The 21,641-nt window shown below is 37.2% G+C and overlaps 1 protein-coding gene across 1 annotated transcript in view; it reads right to left on the minus strand.

The window, feature by feature from the left end:
• CPS1 (carbamoyl-phosphate synthase 1) overlaps positions 1-8,046 on the minus strand; it is a 126,866-nt gene extending 118,820 nt beyond the window's left edge. Inside the window, exon 1 of the mRNA XM_075529303.1 lies at positions 7,918-8,046. Coding sequence (XP_075385418.1) covers positions 7,918-8,043 — 126 coding nt within the window. The 5' untranslated portion in view covers positions 8,044-8,046. The remainder of the gene's footprint in view (positions 1-7,917) is intronic.
• Positions 8,047-21,641: the final 13,595 nt, after the last annotated feature.

Genomic DNA, 21,641 nt, shown 5'->3' on the forward strand with positions numbered 1-21,641 from the left:
GCACGATGACTGATTAGCTTTTAAGACCTCAATTTAATAACCAAAAATTTTCCACTCGAATCCTCCCAGTGTGAAATCAAGTTTAAAGGGTAGGTTTTTTGAAACATTTGCCAGGTTAAAAACAATGCAACCACTATTAATGGGAGCCACACAGCGAAATTCACCTCCTAAAAGCTCTGAAAATGTGCTCCTGGCGCTATGCTAACCTGACTTAGCGGGCTTAGAGTTTGGAATTAGCAGTCCAAATTCAAAGATAATTTATAATTTTACCTGTAGAGGTGTTGGAAACAGTCTAGTGTTTATTATCCTCATTCAACTTTCCCTTTATGTTCAGAATTCTGCTATTGAAAGTCATCAGCTCCTTGTTCATCGTAGTGCAAGAATCGCTCTGTGCTACATTTGGGGCTATTGATACTTCATTCTAAGCTTCACCGCTGTGGATCTTTTATTTCACGAGACCTTACTTATAAATCTAAAGCAGAATAAAGTGAACACTCCCCACATTAGATGTGTTCGTGCCTGGTGCTTGCAGGATTAGAAGAGAAGAAAAGCACATTAAGAATAACTGTTTTGTTATAAATACATGACAATATCTTGCTGATCTGGAAGAAATATGTCAATTAGAGTTGAGCATTACCCCCAAATATCTTATTTATAAAACTATGAGCTGCCATATAAAACACATAGCTTGTGGATTCTTTGATTTATGCATACTGTCTTCAAAAAGCAGCCCCTCAAAAAATAAAGGAAATGAATATATAATTTATAGGGTATGATGATAATGTTTAATACAAAAATGAGCCTTTTAGTAAAAAAAGAAAATTGTAGCAGGAGATGCATTCTCGAACATTCTGAAGCTAGATCTGATGGCTGGCTTCAAGTCGTTTGTGCAAAACAACAAGATGCCAAAATAAAAATATCTGTCTGGTATTTGGGACCCATCAAAATTCTAAGCGTATTTATGGCATGGCTATTTCATTTGGGTACAAAATATGCATCCTTGTGTTCTTGTGTTAGCTATAGCATTTACGCATCTGCAAAATGGAGGGACAGCATTGCAACTTCTCCTGGATATGAGAATTCACCGGGAGCATATCCTATCTATAATTCCTCAAATATAAGTTCCATAAAAGATTTGAATATAAAAAATTGCAATTTCAATAACCCCCTTAAGCTAGTAGTGGAAATATAAACAGCTAACACTAGGAATCTGACTATATTGCTATTGAATCATTTATCTACGTAAATTATTTGTAAATCAGAAGGAGTAGAAGCCTATGTGTTTGTTCCTGTTTTCCCTGCGGCCTAAAGCTCTGTAACATATTTGCGTTCTGGCCTACTGGGGGCCCTTGAGCTACTCAAGCACTCAGTACTCCTCCACTTAAGAAATAAGGTAAATCAGTCCCAAGCTTAGAAAAATTGGATTCTGAAAGCCAAAATGTATTTCAGCAAATGATTGCATGAACAACTTGGTGGAAAGAGAACATCTTGAAGGATTTTTTTATTGATAAATGAAATCTTGGAGTTAGACTATCAAAATATAGATAAAGTTCAGAATTATAGTACAATGTGTAATATCTTTAGAGTATTTGAGGAAACTTCCTTTAACTTCTAGTTATAAAGTTAAACACTTGAGGATTTCAAAGTACTGACACAGCAACCATCAGTTAAAGCTTGCGACATGCTAAATAATGATTATGCCACCTGTCTGGTTAAACATGAACCAAAAACAAACAAAAACCCACAAACCAATCTTTTGGGGAGAGGATAGAATCACAAGATTAATTTACAATAGATACTTCTATATTCTGGACTGTCATAAACAAAAAAGACTGATCCATACATAATATTTATTTCAGCTCTGTAATTATAAGTTAAATACACCATTAAAATGTTTCATATATACCATAAAAACTATTTCCAAAAAAGATAGGTTTATTGGCAAACATTAAATATCTGCTATGTTTGAGGAATCATTTTGAGTTGAGACAGTACTACAATATTTTCAACTAAATTAATATGATCCTATATTTAGTTCTAGATCATAAATTAAATGTGTTCAGTAAAAGTATTTACTAATAGATCAACCCTGTTGATTCCTTTGTAAGAACTTCACATTAGCCAATTATCTCCCCCATGTGATTTAAAAGATCAATGCATAGCATTTACTGAACTTAAAAAGGAAACTAATCCTGAAAATAGTTTAACGATTGAACATTTCCGATCAGATGAAGAAAATCAAGAATAAGCTGGAGATCACAGGAACTGAGTTTAATGCCAAGCGTGATGTTGGCCTACACGGTTTTCTTTGACCTTTGTCAGTATAATTGAAAACAAAGAAAACATTGCCCAGAATCTATTCACACTCATGGAGAATGGGAGGATATAACAAGCCATCCAGGATGGTTAGTCTTAGCGGAAAACTCCCAAAGCCTTGTGAGGGAAAATAAAACCAAGCCCACTTCCACTGAGTCAATTCTGACACAAAAACCGATAGGACAGAGTAAAACTGCCATTGGGATTCTGAAGCTGTAAATCATTACCTGAGTAGAAAGCCTCACCTTTCTCCCACAAAGCAACCGGTGGACTTAATGCTAACCTTGGGATTGCGAGCCATGCATATAAGTCACTGACCAGTTGCAATGTGCACATAACCGACTTTGCTTGCTTGAAAAGAACACTTCTCTTTGCTTTGTTCTAAAAGCAAAGAACATTTGAAGCATTTACTGATGAAGACTAAAGACTACCGTTTTCTATGTGGTCTGGACCTCAGTATAAAGAAAACAAAAATCCCCACAGCTAGACCAATATACAATACCATGCAAAACAGACAACAGATTGATGTTGTCAGGGAATTTATTTTACTTAGATTCATGATCAATGTCCATGGAAGTATGAGTCAAGAAATGAAACAATGCATTTTGGAAGTCTGCTGCAAAAGACCTCTGATGTGCTAAAAAGAAAGTATCTCACCTTGAAGACTAAGGTACGCCTGACCAAAGCTCTCTAAGGAATCCTGGTGTCGCTGCCAGGTAAGCAATGACTGCTAACAAAAGGTCAACAGTTCAAATCCACTAGCCACTCCTCAAGAGAATGATGAGGCTATCCTGCTCTCATAAAGATGTACAGCCTCAGAAGCTCTACAAAGGCTCACTATGATTCAGAGTCAACTTAATTTCTGTGGGCTTGGTTTGGATCAGATGCCTTAAATCTTGACAATAAATTAAGAAAGAATCTGTGCTTTTGAATTTTAGCACTGGCAAAGAACATTGAATATACAATGGACTTCCAAAAGAGTGATTAATCAGTTCTTGGAAGACATGTAGTCAGAATGCTCCTTAACAAAAAGGATGCTGATATTTTCGCCTCACTTATTTTGGACATGCCATCCGGATGGACAAGTCCTTGGAGAAAAACATCATGCTGGATACAATAGAAGATCAGGGGAAAGGAGGCAGACCTTCAACGAGGTAGCTTTATACAGTGTAACAACAAGGTCAAGCATACAACTTATATAGCAATAAGGTCACGCATACAACCATGGTGACAATGATATAGCACCCTGGAGCTTTGTTCTACTCTACATAAGAGTCTATCGTACAATGCGTCTGAACCAATCAACAAGCTTCTTCCTCATCTCATCTTCTATTAGCTTTTCCAAAGGTTTTATGGGAAGAAACTCAAAATTACAAGGCGCTGTTGATCACAAGCAAGTGTATACTTCAGAAAGGGAGGAGACAAAAAGTGGAGAATATTAAAAAGTTCAAAAAGGACTCTACCTCCAATTAAAGAAATACTTCCCACCAAAATATGTACTAAGCTCACGGCCATTCAGATAAATTCTGCATCAGTTTATTTGGGATTAGGATATAATTTATTATTTGAAAATTTTCCATTATTTTGGATGACCGCTAACCTTGAAGCTTTTTCATAATGGCAATTTCTAATCAAATGACAATAACTCCTTTTGGTTTAGCTACATAGATGCTTCCCTATTAGACTCTGAATATAAGAACTTACCAAATGAAAAACTTGCGAAGGGACTAATGCCCCCAGGCCTCACTCCTAGCTGCACTCCCTGAGATAAGGGCACGTGGACTGTTAGGTTTCTGACTTAATTGGAAAACAGGTCCCCCTTTATTGTAATGAGTAGATTAATATTAGAAGTACTTATTGAATGTCTTCCTATTCGTCGAGAACTTAGCCTTTTCAATTTAATCACTCTGATTTCCACATTCATTCGGAAGTAAAAATAGAACTATTTAGTCTTGGTGATTTTCCAAGATTTGTGAGCTCAGAATTTTTGAATGTGTAAGCTTCTTGAAGTCAGAGGCTATCTAGTTATTATTCATTTACCTTCATTTATTACTCTTCCTGAATCATCCCATGCTAGAAAATCAATGTTTATTAGTTGGGTGAACTGATAAATTAATGAATACATGAACTAGGATGTTATGGTATACATCCTGACCTTGGGAAATTAATTCACCATAATGAAAACTTTTGTTTTGTTTTGTGATAATTGAGTATAATGTAATATAAAGAATATCTTCCAAGTAATCGATTTAATATTAAGATAAAGAAGAAGGAATTATCAGTATAACCATTTGAAAAATTTGAAGAGATAGTTTGTCTCTGTAATAATTTATAGTCCCCAAGGAACATTAATAAATTCTGATCTAACCCTTCTACTGTCTCTACTAAAATGTACACATGTTTTAAGGATATCTATTTTGTGCTTTTAAGTATATGTTTCTGAGCATTAAACATGTATGATGATCACTATTCTTTGAGTAATTAAAAACCATTTCTACTCTACTGATAAAACCTATTCAGAGAGGTGACTTTGTCAAGGTCACAGGATTCAGTAAATGCTTAACTGGCTAGGAGCTAGATCTCTTTACCTTTGATTCAGATTATTTTCCAAAATATCGTAAAAATTGGTTGAGTGAAATAGTGATCCCTGAACATTTTCAATAACCTGCTGTCATGCAGGTAAAGCGACCCTATTCGGTAATGTGTAACTGTTCTATAGGGGTTTTAAGGCTAAGATCTTTATGGTGGCAAACTGCCCAATCTTTCCCCTATGGATCAGGCTAATAGCGTTGAACCTCCAACTCGAAGCCAAACGCTTCCAACCGTGTGCCACAGGCTTCTCTAGAGCCTTTTGAGTAATCCTAGAAAAAGATGATAGTCTCTAAAACTCTTATGTTTTATGACCGCTCATCATTCATATCCTCCATAAGAATATCTTCTAAAATGCACACTTTGGCATTCCTCTTCCTTTCTCACTCGAAGTGAAATATAATTTTGTCTGTTGCCAAGACATGCTCCATAAATACTAACCACACACTAATGTCTAAACCTCAGAAGGATGGGTGCTTCACTGCTATCACCAGACCACCTCCTGCTCTGCGGCCAAGGAGAGAGGAAGAATGACCTCCAAACACTGAAGGAAACACCTAATACACAGGGAAATGACCCCCTACCTGCTGCACTGTTATCTTTCACAGTTTACTCAGTATCGAGCTTTAGAGCTACCAACTCTTAGTGACACCATTTTCATATCCTTTACTTTGTTTCCGGAGCTGCAGCATAATGATTTTAACCACCTCTAACACCTGGTTCCTTCCTGTTTAAAAAAGGATAGTAAACCTAGTTATAACTTTCTAAGAAAGTTGAGTTTTAAAGATGAAGACAGGGAGAAAAGCAGGGAGAGGACTGCTTCCAAGAAAGTGAATGGTAGCACAATTCCCTTTGGACAGCTATGTAGAATTTTAATTCACTACGATGTGGTTGAAGAACGTCCATTTTTCATGCCTGGCATTTCTCCAAAATTCTGGCCAGTAATGATGGAGAGTGAATAATGGTTTGCCACGCTCAGTGATGGCTTATTCCTGCTAGAAATTTGTCATTCTTAGCTGTGAACTGTGGCAGACCCTTAAGATAGATCTGCCACCGTGAGCTAGAAGAACTGCTTTCACAGTAGCCCAGGCATACAATTAGACCACGTTGCTGTGGTGGCTGTGGTTGTTGTTGTTGTTGTTGTTGTTGTTGTTGTTGTTGTTGTTCAGAACAACAATTTAGCTGCTCTGTTATCCTGGAGACTTACTTCTAATTGCAATCGCATCTCCGAAGTCTTAAGTAGCTACTCAGTTTCTCTGTTTCTGGAATCTACTGATGGTATATCTACTCCCTGTCTATGTCACTTTTGGGAAAAGGAAAGGACAGTCCAGTGACACAACTCCGAAGTCTGAAAGTATAGAGAGAGACCCCTAGGTCGTAGTAGTTTACTTGTTCTTTCTTATTCTCTCTGAGGTGTTGCAGGATTAAATAAAAACAAACCCACTGCAGTTGAATTGGTTCCAACTCATAGATAACGCTCCATTTTAGAGTAGAGCTGCTCTATATGATTTTCTTGGTTATAACCTTTAACGAAGAGGCTCACCAGACCTTTCTTTCATGGTACCTTTGACTAAACTTGAATCATCAACCTTAAGTCAACCCCCAAGCACAAACTATTTGCACCATCCACAGACGACTCCAGAGAGATAACTGACATTAAACCTTATTCACCCTGTTACTTTAGATCTAGCTTCTGGATACTTGGGGATCTTTCAGCATCCAAAAGAGATGCTTTGCCCTGAGTATTTCCTTCCATGTAGAATGATATTCCTCACACGTGTGCTGGCCTCTTCTCAATGTGAACTGCTGCAATTGTTAACATGGCACCAGTGTTTCTCCTGGGCGCCTGGTCCTTCGCTCTCTTTGTTTCTCTGTCTTTATCTTTCCTTCCCTCTCTATCCCCCATGTTTCCTTTGTCTTTCGATCCCTTCCTCTCTTTCCCTTTCCTTGAACTCCCCCTCCATGTCTCCCTTACACCAGTAGAGGTCACAAGAATTTAGGGTGATTGATTAGACCAGCAGGTGTCATTTAGGACTAAAATCCCATTTTATATCCCGACCTGAACAAACCAACTGTAGCTATCAAAGCAGCTGGAGGACGTGTAGCCCATGCAGGAAGCATCTGACGTATAAACGGAATACTCAAAACTTAGAATCTACTTTTACATCAACAGAGGCCATTTTTTCCACACCACTTTTCACAGCTCCGACTACTGTGTCAGCAGAGCATTTGAAGCTATTCCGATCACTTAGTGTCCATGCTCACTGAAGATGACTTTCACTGGCAACGTTCCCACAGAGTAGTTTCAGACACCTCTGGCAATGAATGTTTTCATAAAGTTATTGGGGAAAAAACAGAGGTTTCTATTTGAATTCAATTGGACTTAAATTTCCCTCCTGAAACTGCCCATGAGTTACAGAAAGTCTTGAAGAGATTCAATCCTTAGCTATTTGTCTCAATGTCTTAATCTGTAAAGTGGAGATGATAAAATTGGCCCTTTTAAGAGAAAGATTAATAAGGAAAAGAGTTATGTAAGCATATTTCTTTCAAATTTAAAGAAGAAAAAAAACTTCGGAGAAAAGGAAATATCCCAGTGGATCGCCTTGGATTGAGAGCTTACTGCACTTTACACCCACGCGGCACTCTCGGGCACATCAGCAACTCCAGGTTTTAAAGACAAACTCTCAGCCACACGCCCTGTGCACACATGAAACTCTGAAAGCTTGAGATGATGCTTGCTTTCCAAAAGCACGTGTACAGTTTACATGTTCACAGAAATTGGGAACTTTACCTATGTTGGGTGAAGAGTACTACAATTTGAAATCAGAGTAGAAATTTAAAAAGAGTATTTGCTGAATGAAGAGGGTTTCTAGTAAAATTAATATTATTCAGTTAGTACTTTCAGGGCTGAGTTTGAATCTGTATTTCCTTTGCTAGTGACACTGTGTTGCACCTCTAAGCTACACCTACACAATTGCATCAGGGTAAAAACGCATGAATATGGTATATTACCTTGACCGAAAGGAGCCTGAGGCCAGGTCTTGAAAGTGTCCATTGATGGGGTGCAGTCACATTCGTCAAGCCCAGACCGGATTTCAGGGTCTTCACCACTTTGCAAGCTGTCAAAATCCTCGTCATTTTGAAGATGCTGATTTGTGACTAAAATTAAATACAATTACATATACGTGAGTTATCTCTGTTATAAGATTTTAATTAATGTGAAAGGAAGCTGGGGGGGCAGTTGCGTGTTTAAGGCTCACTGCACAGAAGTCTTTGAAGTTCCATTCATTCTGGCATTAAATGCCTTTGGCCATAGCTCCTCCTTGTCTTTAGCCCCACCTCCGAAGGTAACATCTGGAGATGTTCCATGGACATGTAATACCCAATTGCAACACATCAAATACTACCTTCTCCTGCTGAAATAATGCTAGTGCTGTAGAAAACCTGTCATCCCCATCAAAGGAATTGCTTATGCAGCTGAATAGAATGACCTAGAAACAGTGGACAACCTTAGTAGCTACAAAACCTTAGTAGCTACAAAACCTCAGTAGCTACAAAACCTTAGTAGCTACTAAAAAGTAGCAACTTTCTAATAATGCTAAGGATCAAAAGCCATTCACCTGAATAAACTTATCTCCCCCCAAAGTGAGTAAACCTATTTACATTTGTTCTCTGAGCTAAAAAGTAAGATGTTACATTCTTACTCTATCATGCATTGTTCTTGATTCTACATTGTAAATGCATCAGTGGTACCCAGTAAAACACAAGTGCACAAAGTAACCTATGACATTCTGCTTAATCTCTTAAATATAAAAGAAGTATAGGGAAGATGGCAAACACTAGCTATTGTGAGCACTAATTCTAAGTCACATTTTTTTAGCGATGCAATTTTACATATCACATTCTCTACATTTAAGCATCGGAGTACCATTCTGAGTAGACATTGACTCACATAGCAGCGCAGCCTTCTCCCTTTACGTGCCTGCAAGGAGACCTAGAAACAGAGACTTGCTTCTAGGGTCGCTCCAAGGGGGAAGGCAACAGTGAATGATGTAGAGACTGGAAACTTCTCTGACCTAGACCAGGGCTGTGTGGAAGTAGGAAGGGAGGAGGCTTTTAAAATAAAAACAAAGCTGAAGATGAATCTTCTCCTATATTACTTAGTGTATTCATGCATCAATATTTTTCCAAAGCCAAACTACCTCACTACTGCTGGCAATGGAAAGTTTGGCAAAGAATGGGCTCAACCTGGTGTGCATACATGAGTATGGAAACAATAATGGAAGAATAGAAGGAACCAGTGAGTGATCAGATAAAGAAAAAAGACCTGCTAATATCAACATTACATGGATACATTTTCACTTTCTTCTAAGTTAAAAAGAAAACAAAAGAACCTCACCTGTGCATCTCCAATAAAGTATAGAATTCGGTTGAATCAAATTATATTGAAAGATTATAAGCATTCATCAGATAGATAACAGGATTAAGACCACTCTACAGAGAAGGGGCAGCGTGTGTGAAAGCATGTTGGTGTTAAATTGTGATTGAGTCAACTTATGCTGGCCTAACAGAGCATGACTTAAAGCACATAGAACAGAAACAGCCCAGTCCTGCACCACCTTCAGGGTAGTTGATATGTTTGTTTTTCATTTTCACGGATATTCTGTCAATCCTCATCCAATTGAGGATTTTCCTCATTTTTCCTTTACCAATCATGATTTCCTTCCTTGTAATTATAAGAGCATAGAAACATAAATAGTACAGCATGTGTGCGTGTGTGTGTGTGCGCACGCGCGCACGCTAAAATAGTCTGATAGACACAGGCTGAGGTCAGGACCCAAAACTATATCATGGACATTACTATGGTGGCAATCACTGGGAGCTTTTGAGCAAAAAATGAAGATGAAAATAGTGTTAAAGAAAAATCTTATAAAATTAGAGTAATCTAAACCTAGGGAGAAGAAAACTCCAGAGAACTTAGAAGGATGAGTAGATGGATAGATAGATAGATAGATAGATAGATAGATAGATAGATAGATAGATAGATAGATAGATAGAGTATAAGCATACAGTGAAGGCTGTCTTTCCTAATTATAAAAGGACATTTTCATTGTTGGAAAAGCTTAAGAAGTGAAATAAATTTAAATCAGGCATAGTTCCATATAAAAAAAATAGCCACCCAGTGAACATTCGAGGATAATTCTCCCTTTTGTTCTTCATGTTTTAGCACAATATAACCATTGGGGTACTGAGACGTTCACTGTTTAACTAAGAAAAGTCATTTGTAAGTGGTTTCTAATCATTTATAGATATTTCTCACAGAAATGACAAATTTAAGATGGTTTTCCAGAGATATGTCAACAACTCTAGGATGTAATTCCCTAGCTGTAAAGTCCAAAGAGACGTGTGGAGTGACAGTTGTAATGGGCTTTCATTTTTGTCAGTAAAACATCTTGAATGCAGTCTCTGGTCCATGGTTCGAGTCAACAGAATGAGATGAAAGAGGTCGATATTTTGACCAATTTTGTTAGGCATTCCAAGTTAGAGATTTAGGAAATCAATTTGTTGTTGCTCTACATCATCAGAAAAGACAATAGATAAAATGATGAGTAGTTTCACAATTGATGTTCAAGACAGACTAAAATCGACAACCAAACTGTCTTATTGGTGTTTTGTTGTTGTTGTTGTTGAATGTTATATTAGAGAAGGAGTTTGCTTTAAGATCCATCAAATGGTAACGGTGATAAATAGCTGGTAGGGAACAGTAAATTCAGATATGGACATTTTACAAAAAAATGCTACCCTTTATGAAAGACACTATTGTTTTCAAAACACCTTAAAGTATTTTTCCATTAAGAAGTTCTCATTTTCCTAAGGGCTCACTTATGTGGCTCCCTCCCCCTCCTGCTTCTCTTTAGAAGCAAGCATGAGAAAGCAATGGTCACTGACTTTAGTAAACCAGAGGCGGAGCGAAGACAAGCAAAGTCCTCCAATGAGATCGATTGAGAAAATAACCACAACAATGAAATCAAACGGAAAAATGATCGTGAAGAAGGTGCATTCTGTTATGCATTAGATCACCATGAGTCAGAACCAACTGGGGAGTGTCTAAGAATTGCTCCTCACACAATCTGCACACACTTGATTAACGGCATGCATGTATTCGTACATGCACACATGCCTATGTGCACACACAAGCTTGAGAGAATCTGTGAATTTGCTAACATATTTTGCAAAAATTGATCAATGCAGTGCTGTTGATACTATAAGTCACTCACTCAGTAAAAGCAAAGTGCTATGTGGAATTATGAGTCTTTCTTTTCCACTAAGATACGTTTATGACCGCTACCACTGCTTCAGCATGGGACTATTTCCTGTGCACAAGTCCAAGTAAAAAAATACAGCAACTGAATATGTTCCACTTTGGCAGAGTGAAAAACAATCGAGATTTTTTTCAGGTTATGCTGAAAAAAAATTTTATTTCCCTCATGAATAATAAATACTACATAGAAAAGTGTGTGTGTGTGTGTGTGTGTGTGTGTGTGAGAGAGAGAGAGAGAGAGAGAGAGAGAGAGAGAGAGAGAGAGAGAGAGAGAGAGAGAGAAGAGGCAAACAGAGAGATAAGTATTCTTAAATAACACGCTCCTTAAACATTTTTTTTAAGAATAGACGATGCGGCCTTCTAAATCTCTCAGATCACTTTCTATGATAAATTTGGCTTTGGGATATCTCATACTAAAAATGATAAGATATCAAGTACTAAGTGGGATTTAGTTTCATTGATAATGAAATTTGGAGAGCATCAAAAAATGGATTAAAAAAATAATCACCACCAACCCGCTCTGTAAATATAACCTCGGGCACTAATTTTGTGAAGTTTTTTAGCATTTATTTCTATTCTTAAGCCACAGTTTTGAAAACTGTGATCAGTTCATATTATGCTTTTGTGGGAAATACTATATTAAAAGCTATTAGATATGCTTATGTATTGTTTTAAAGACTAATTAAAATATCATAATATATTCATTTTCATTATTATAATTGCTTGCATAACTCCTTTTGTCAATATTGCCAATTTTGATCAATACTGTCAAATTTCTTTTTTTAAGGTGCCAGATATTAATTTTCCTTTCAATCTCAGTAACATCAGACATAATCATGTATTTGTTTCTTTATTTGAAATGTAATTTAAGCATAAATTAGCCCTATGTCTTCATTTGAATTTTAAATTATTAATGAGGTTGTTCCCTACGTTCTTAATTAGTTCTAGTTCTTCTTTTATCCCACAGTGTTTACAGGCTTGTATTCCCACTGATTCATTCATATGAATGATTATTAAAAACTCTAAAAAGGAAATGGAAACATTGATTGACATCTTGTATGGGTACTAATTCCAAGTATCCTCTTCATTTGGAAGGTCTAGCGGGGTATGTAAGAAAGTCCTTCCTGCTGTATATCGGGGATAAAAATAAGACCAGCTCACTGGAGGATAAAGGCACAGAAACTTCCAGCTGTCCTCCAAAACTGTGTCGTGCTAGATAATGACTCAGGAGCAACTCTAGGAAAGTAATGAATCTATCAAAATGTCTTTTATATAAAGATGTGTAAGAGATGCTTCTGGAAAACTGAGTGATTAATAAATGAACCTCTACGTGACTGGATTCCTGATTAGCAATATTTTAGCAGAACAACTGAAATTACGTGAGACAAATATTAGGAACATAAATATGCTTAGTAATAGGAGTCATCAAGCATCAGTTAGAAAGTTTATGAAAGTACTTTAAAGAAATAATGTTAACGCAAGGAGCAAGCTTTGTTTAGAGAAGAAAAAAAAAGTTCACAAGAAAAAAGCAATGAGACATGCGCAGTGGCGTCTGCTGGGGGTGGGGGTGGGGTTTTTTAAATTTTATTTTATGTAAAAAAAAATTTTTTTAAAGCAATGAGCTCTCTCAGAAAGAAAGTTCTACCACTTTGTGTTTCTACTGTGCTGTATAAAAACAGATTATAAAAGGTAAGCATGTTTATTGTGATTATATTATCCTAAGTCCTATCAAAGGAACACAGTAAGGACGTGAGGGTACAGACAAAGAATGCTCCTCGTGTCAAAAGTGACAGATAGACAGTGTATGCTTCTATCACAGAATCCCCGACAAGCAGGAAAAAGGATTGTTCAAACAAAATTTTAAAATTGGCCCGTGCAAAGACTTAAAGTTCTTCGACAACCTTACAGATGCATCAAGGATCAATAATGAACATAGACAGGGATGAGGTTGTTGGATGATTGGGTTTTTAAATAACCAGATGTCTTTAGAAATCCAATCACAGCAAGGCACATTCATTCACATCCAGCTGGCGTTTTGAGGGTTAGACCGTGAGGAAGCAATGATGACGGATGCGCTTATCAAACTAACATTTGATAACTTAAGGAGTGCAGCGAGCCAGCGGGACGTGGAGAAGGAAGCGGCAGAAGAGACCTTGTAAAAATGGTTTTGCTCATTTAAACCCAAGGTGCATGTGATTGATGGCCTAGATTAATAACAAAAGGCTATCATTTATAAGATCCTCTCTGAAAACATTAAACAGGTTAGTCGGTACAAGCAGGGTGTATTTATAAAGAATAAACCTTTTACCAATTTATACTTTAAAAACAGAACAGTACTACCGTTAGGTCAAGTGGGTATGCAAGTGCAACCTACGTTTCTTCCAAAGTCCTTAGTACATAATCCAGAACAATATTGTGTGCGTACAAATTTTCTGGACTGAACGGGCAAATGAATTCCTGACAGCAAGAGGAGGCGTGAATTAACCAAGCTTGTCATACATGTAAAGGGATGAGAACAACAGAGTGGACAGTGCCTTACAACGTGGATTTACTGAGGGGGGGCAGGGGGGCAGAGAGGGGAAAAGGGGAGCTGACATCAAAGGCTCAAGTAGAAAGAAAATGTTTTGAAAATATTGATGGTAACATATGTACAAATGTGTTTGATACAACTGATGTATGGAAGAACCCCCAATAAAATGATTTTTAAAGTTGATTTAGAATTCACAGTGGCCTTCACAAATTGAAGACACAGTCAAATACCAGCAAAACAAGGTGTCTACAAAGGAGGCCAAGTCCACCGAAGAGGAAGGAAAACTGAAATATAAACTGTGACGGATTGATTAGCTGGAAATCAACCAAAAATAAATAATAGTCCTAAGGCAATGCACGTCTTCCAAAGGCAGTCACAGCAAGCTATGGTAATAAAGAAAACATGAAAGCAGAATATAGAGAGAAATTAAGAAAATAAAATCAAAGTACACGGACACGATGGAATAACTGGCCCTTTTAAAAATGGAATTTTGATCATGAAGATGACTAAGACATTTGAAACTGTGTCTTGTAGGATTTATAATCTCAGTCTTTCGATCTCTTTGAAGGTTAAAAAGCAAAAAAAAAAAAAAAACCTTGAGCATGAAATTAAAAATTCTACAACAGAAACTGGAACATTGGAATTTATAGTTCTAGTATCTCAGGAAGTTTCAAAAGTCTATGAAACTATTCAATTTTTCCACAAACTTTTGAAATCCCATCAAACAAGCAGATATATCATTTGCCAAGATGTCAGTAAGTGTGAATAGCAATTTAAATAGATCGATTTGAATAGTTCCAACAAGAATAGGTCTGATCCTGCCTGAAAGTGATGTCCCTTGACACTTGATCTCTTACTAAACGCCAGCCCCTCGCCTGAGGACTTAGCAGGTTTTATCTTCTCATCTTAAACAACAGCAATTGTCATCCCCCCCACCCCCCACCCCGCCCCAGGCCTCATAAACCCCCTCCCCCATCAAAGTGACTAATAATATCTCCGTTTCACAGCCAAGGAAGATAAGTCTCAGGTGCTTATTAATTTCCCTAAGATCACATAACTAATAAGTTGCAAAGCCATTATCAGAACTCAACTGATCTTCCTCACTGGCCATCCTCTCTCCAGAATGTGCATTGCATCTAGAAAGCAGAGGTGGCAACATAAAATGACCTGGAGGAACGGGCTGCTTAATATCCAAGTGTGATTGAAGTGGGAACCGTCTGGGTTTCTGATGCTCGGAGACCTATCGGACATTAATTGAGAATGAGTAAAAAAAAAACGGAATATAAAAATAAAGTAAGACACTAGAAAGGTAATCTAGAAATAAAACTATCCATTTTCCCCAGCAATCTACATCGAACTAATTGCTTGACTAACTTACTCAGCTAGACATACCTACAATCTGATAGTACCCTTTTAAAATTGGGATATTTTATACTTTTCTGTCATCCACTCTATTTCCTAAAGTTCCAGGACTATGAAATCTAAATAATTCAATATCATTGCATTTTCATGATTTCTCAGAAAGAAAATCTAGGATTACTCGCAGAGTAATCAATTCAGGAAGTATTTACTGAGTACCTTCTTTGTATCAGGCACGATGTTGCAGGAAACAGAATTGCTTTCTCTTAAAAGGATTGTAGGAAATGTGGGGGTGGGGAGGACTTTAAAATGTATCTCAGCAGACAGAGAATATTTTAAAAGATGATGTTGTTTGATGAAGCTGGAAATCATCTGTTCCAGTTCTTTCATTTTACAGATATAAAAACTGAAATATCTAAATAAGCCAAAGGCATCTTACTGCTCTTCAGTTATTTAATACTAGATCTAAAGCCTTTAGAAGAAATCACTTCAGAAATATAACAATGACTACATTCCAAACGGGAAGAATTTTGCAAATGATGGCACAATTAGTGAAAGAAACTAACAATCACAGAAATCAAACTGTAGACTTAATGGTGACCTAAGCATTTTCTTAAGATTTGGCCTAAACATGCGTACAACAATTTCACAAAGTAGAGTGACTAAATCATTAAGCAATTGTTCACTGTAAATAGTAAATTATTTCCCAAAAAAAAGGCAATTCACCATCAGCCTTTTTGTGTCATGACCATCATTGAACCAAAGCTGCTTTCTCGTGTCCGGAACAGAATAAACAGCGCTTGTGGACTTGTTTTCTTGACTTTGGCTGAGAGCAAACGCAAATGATTTTGCAAGGCTCTGAACATGAGGAGGGGTTATCCAGGTCATGTGCCCGGAGAATATTGGACCTTCTTGAAATTAAACATATCTGAGGACCACATGTTGTGCAATGGGTCTTGAAGTTGCCGACCTACACGAGCCAGGGACAGAGGGTTACACTGGAATGACGTAGAGGACATTTTTTAAAAAACTAATTACAAGTCACTACGCACATTCCTCCTCCGCCCCCTTTCATGTAGACTTGTTATTTAAATCTGCCTGGAGTCATGGCCTCTCACTTGCAGGGAATTTGGTCCAGGAGATGTCTTCTGCCCTCCTGGCAACAAAGCCAAGTCCCTCGCAAGCATCAAGTCTCATCTTTTTGTAATTTTATCGTGGCCCTCATGAATGGGTCACACAGCCATGTTTTCCTCCAGATTTGTTGATTTCTACCTGGTGTCATTGTAATATAGAGATAGCTTCGCCTTTTTTTTTTTAAAGAGAGGATAGACAGACCCTTTTTGGAGAAATCATAATGGTTTGTGGGTGAAAGAAGAAGAAGGAGCCTGAGAAGGGAATGAAGAGGAAGAGGAGAAACACTGCCGAGCCTCGAACTCTGCCAACTGCTAATAAGAGTGACTTACAAGGGCCTGCGGGATGGCCATTCCTACGAGCTATGCTTCTGGCTGTTGGAGATTCCAGCGCTTACTCTGGCTCTGTTCATTAGTTGGAATTTACGTTCAACTTCCTCAAGCTCTTCCTCGGCAGACAGGAAGAGGAAAACAAGTCATATTCTTGCTCATTATACTTGGAGTCGGACATTTGGAAACTTTCTAGACAAGAAAGGACAAAGGATTGAGACTCGTAAAAGTTGAAAACTACGGAAACTCCAAAATTTTGTTTGTAGTAGTTAATTAGCTGATCTATTTTCAGCAACAACAAAAATAAAATATATGTAATAGAACAAAATAGGAATAGGAATTTAAGTCAAATAGTAATAAAAATTGTAGGAAAAGAATTAGACATTATCAAAAATTAGACAAATGAAGGAAATAAAGTAATGGAATGCAAGAAAGACTAGTACTATGCCAGTTACTCTAGTTGTGTTAGTTACCATCCGAATATATAACTTGGAAAACATGTTTTGCAGATAGAATAAGAGCTGTACTAAAAATGGCGACATTATTTCTCAATTATTAAAGACCTTAACCCAAAACTTCACCTGTGCGTAAATGTTTGTTTTTCGAGGACCTGATGCAAGGGGCTTAAGTGGAGAGCAAATGCCTTGAGAATGATTGGGGCAGGGAATGTATGGATGTGCTTTATACAATTGATGTATGTATATGTATGGATTGTGGTAAGAGTTGTATGAGTCCCTAATAAAATGTAAAAGAAGAAAAGAGAAAAAAATGATTAGGGCAAAGACTGTACAGATGTGCTTTATACAATTGATGTATGTATATGTATGAACTGTGAAAAGAATTGTATAAGCCCCAATAAATTGTTAAAAAAAATGTTTGTTTTTCTAGAATTAGCTTACAAGATAAATTAATAATTAATTGATCAACATTTCCCCCTGTTTAATCCACATCTATTCAAATCAGAGGAAGATGCAGGGCTTTCGGGGACCTGCATTATAATATATGAATATGAAGAACTAAAAGTAATGCTACTCCCAGAACAAACTACAGATTCTGTCAGAAATGTATCCACTCTTCTTCAATTGGCCAAATAGAATTGCACATTCTTTAGCTAAACTGTGTGCTAACCCTTGAAGTAGAAGACAGGCCTTTCATTGGACATTCTTGTCTTATTTTTCTGTCCATGCTAAGGTTTGAAGCCTAATGAAAGTTCCCTCCATATTTACCCCGGAGTCTTTCAGGGGTGTAGCTTAATTTTTGCATTCACCTGGAAGACAGGAGTCCTCCACTGTGCCTTCTACACATGATGCTGTCCACAGAGCTATGTGGCTCTCGTTTTTATGCTCATTGTAAGTATACAGAGTAAGAAAAATGGGAGATTTCTTTATTGTAGAGATATCTCAATATTAGCCATTATCTTATTAAAAAACAAATTGAAATACTAAAGTGAACTGGATAAACACATATATCTCAAATACGGGAACGAATGTTTCTTGAAGAACACAAAATGAAAGTTGTTCCCATCCTGGTAAATTGCCATTGCAACTAACTTTCTTTGTTTCTGCTTAGAAGTCAGATTTGCTTTCAGTGAATATCAATCTCTTCAAAATGGATTACTTTTTTAAAATAGTATTTAATTTTATATAAAAGGTAAGTTTGTAATACACTCTGCTAAAAAAGACAGCAACTACATCCAGTAAGTTCCATCATTTTTTAAAACTTCTTTTTTTTTTTTTTGGTCTTTGGGATCAGCAGAATAGTTGGCTTAAAGTAGACACAGTGGGTTGGGGTAGGTATGGTTAATGGTCAATGCTATCTCTAAACCATTGAAGGTCAAACCTGCCCATCGGCAAGGACAAGGGCCCATCCAGTGGAGCAGCCCGGTTCTATTGCAATATTTTCACCATCACTGAGCTATGACAGCTGGTTAGGCGCTAAAGTATCTTATTACTCCTCATCTGTGACCCCGTTTTTCGCTCTTCTTCCTTATCCTGTCAGACATGTTTCCAGGCCCTCCCCTCCCCCCAAAAAATGCTTAGTACAGCATAAAAAGTGTACAGCAAGCAAGTCAAGAGACAAAGGAAATTTTTTCTGATTATAAAATAATACATTTAAAAATGGAACTGAATCAATCTCATTGTGAATGGACACATTACCAGTAGTGCCACAGACCTCTGGTTTCTATTTATAAAATGCAACTGATAAAAAGATGAGGACTAATTAATGAAACAGATTATTTGGTATTTAACCTACATAAAAATTTAGCCTGCATTTATTTCAACTGATGACAAAAACAAAAGCTGAACTTGTTAGTTTTTTTAATTTATCTCTAACATCAATTCTTCAAGGCCAGGTGAAATTATATTTTGCTTATTCATTTTATACACATCTTGTATGTACTTTACACTTAACATCTTATAACACATAGTCCTGTTTCACATATTGATTCACTCTGGTTAAAATCGTTAAAGAGATCCGCACTGTTTACTGACTACAGTGTAAAAACATAATATCTACACGTTTCCAAAGTTTGTTTCTTTAGTGCTCCACTCATGTTGTGCGGTCATTAATCTCTTCACTGTTTCAATTTTATATCAACAAATTGGACATAAAAGCAACTGCCACCTCTATAGGCCAGGAGTGATCATTAATGTTTTATTTATTTTTCAACCATCATTGAGGGCATTTTATGTGCCAAGCATGGCACTGAATGCTAACAATACAACTAAGACTCACAGTTTTCCCTCCAGAGCCTTATGGTTGAAAATCCTTTCAAGATTATTCTTAGAGACAAAGATGACATGTGATTTCAACTCTCACGTTTGAACAATAAAGAATAACGAAAAAGAACTAAAGAGCTAAGAAATTCAAGACCCACAACACTCAAGCATGTCGGGTCAAATCAATGTCTCCCAGGATGAAAAGTGCATCACCTGTTGGTGCAATTTACAAAGCAAAAAGCCCCATGTCATCTTGTATATCCCAGAAGAGTTGACCCACCTCCTAGGAGCCACTCTGAGCCTAACACTTCTCAGGAGAACAAAAAGAACCAACCACACTCTCACCAGTCAAGTCAGGCCAAGGGGGCCAGTGATCAACATGAAACAAAATCAACTAGGGTCAGATCAGAGTGCACCCGACAAGTATAGCTACAAAGACAAGGCATGGTTCACAACATCTCACGCGAGTTTCTCTACTAAAAACAAATAGTTCCTGAAAGCCTAAGAAAGCTCGAATAATCCAGGATTAAATGCATTTCTAAATGAATGGATATTAAAATTGAATGCAATAAGTATACAAGGCATACTGTGAAAGGAATAAGTCTGAAAGCAAACGCAAAATACAAACTGCCTCAGAAATTAAAAATGTACAGACACTATTGCGTCCAATAGCAATGCCAAAATACAATGAAGGTTCATACCAAATTGAAGTTACAAGGTCTTAAAACTCAGGAATAATCAAATGTCTCAAGAATTCCTTATCAGAATCCAATGAATTACTCAGCTCACCACTGTTCCTTCTTTTCCAAATCTTGAATCTGAGCAGTTAAGAGAAGGTGAGCCACATCAAACTGAAAGCAAACAGACTTTTGACTGCTAACGCATGTACGCAGGGTATCTGGGACCAGAAGTGCCATGTCCAGTCTCAAATTAGCAAAGTCTCTCTTTCTTCAAGCTTCAAACCCTTGTGCTATGGTTGGGCAAATACTCCACTACCTTGATCCTGGACTCCGTGTTTCTCCCAGACCTAAGATAAGACACTTTGAAGAAAAGGCATGGCTCAAAGTCCGGGAGATAAGTCATTCTCCAATGCCAATCAAATTACAGACATTTCCCTATCACCTGACTGGAGATTAATATGGGTTAAGAAAAAAAAGACTAGACATAGCAATTATTTTTTAATCTCCCTTAACATATTTCATCACGAGATGAATACTCTAAATATCTTAATAATTTCCTAATTTCAATAGGACAGCAGTTCTTGATACACTTAATGAGTTACATTGAGGTATGACACACCACACTTTGAATTAACCAGCAGAAAGAGAATATAATTTTTATTTGTGACTTTATTTTCAGTTTGAGAATTTTTTTCTTCAAAGAATACACAATAATATTCAAATACTGAAATGATGTGAAGAAACTCAACAAGCCAATCCACTGTGATCAAGTCAGTACCTACTCACTGAGACCGTAATGAGAGTTTCTGGGGTGTAAATCCTTCTGAGGAGCAGATGGTGGGTTTGGATAGCAATCCCATATAAGTAAATGTAGTTTAAAAGAATGTTTGGCTCTAAAATATTTAGATTAATATTTATACACATGGATAATCCACCCAAAGTTAAGCAAATTGTTATATTAAAATGTTTCCCCAGAAGAGTTCAAAGCATCCTGATTCTTATTACGAAAAGCCTTCTTTAAATATTATTAGTCAGCTGAATTAGGGTTTTTAGCATTAAATGCATGACATGGTCTTCCAGTCAAAAGGAAAAAACATAGCTGTGTGTTTATTCAATCCAACTAGAAACCACAGAGCTGAGTTCTGTGGCAGCGCCTTGACAGAAATTCATTCTGTCACAGTGGCTGAGTTACTTAACCTTTGTGTGCATCATTTTCTCATAAGGAAATTGAGAAAGATTAATGATCATGAAAAAAGTGCTCTTGGCTTAAAGGTGCATCTCATCATGCATGCTCTGTGCAGAGGAGGAATATTTCCAGGACTGCATTTCAGAAGGAAGCCTCCAGCCCCACACACTTACTGATGTGGATTTTACTCTGACCATGCTATCTTTAATCACTAACAAGTCTGCTGCTAGCATGCTAGGCTGTCAGGAAGTACGGGCAAAGTCTAGCCTAGTCTCTGTCATAAATTCATTCTCTCTATAGTCAAGTCAATTAACCTTCCTAAATCCCCGTTTCTCGATAAACTGGGAAAATCAATGCCACATAAATGGCAGGGAAGTGTACAAGCTAATGAGATCACATCCATCAAACGATGATCTCCGAAGAGAGCACCCTAGGAACAGTGGTTCGATTAAATATCAAGTGGTACATATTGACGCTCT

This window comes from Tenrec ecaudatus, chromosome 13 (genome assembly GCF_050624435.1).
Source record: "Tenrec ecaudatus isolate mTenEca1 chromosome 13, mTenEca1.hap1, whole genome shotgun sequence".
NCBI lineage: Eukaryota > Metazoa > Chordata > Mammalia > Afrosoricida > Tenrecidae > Tenrec > Tenrec ecaudatus.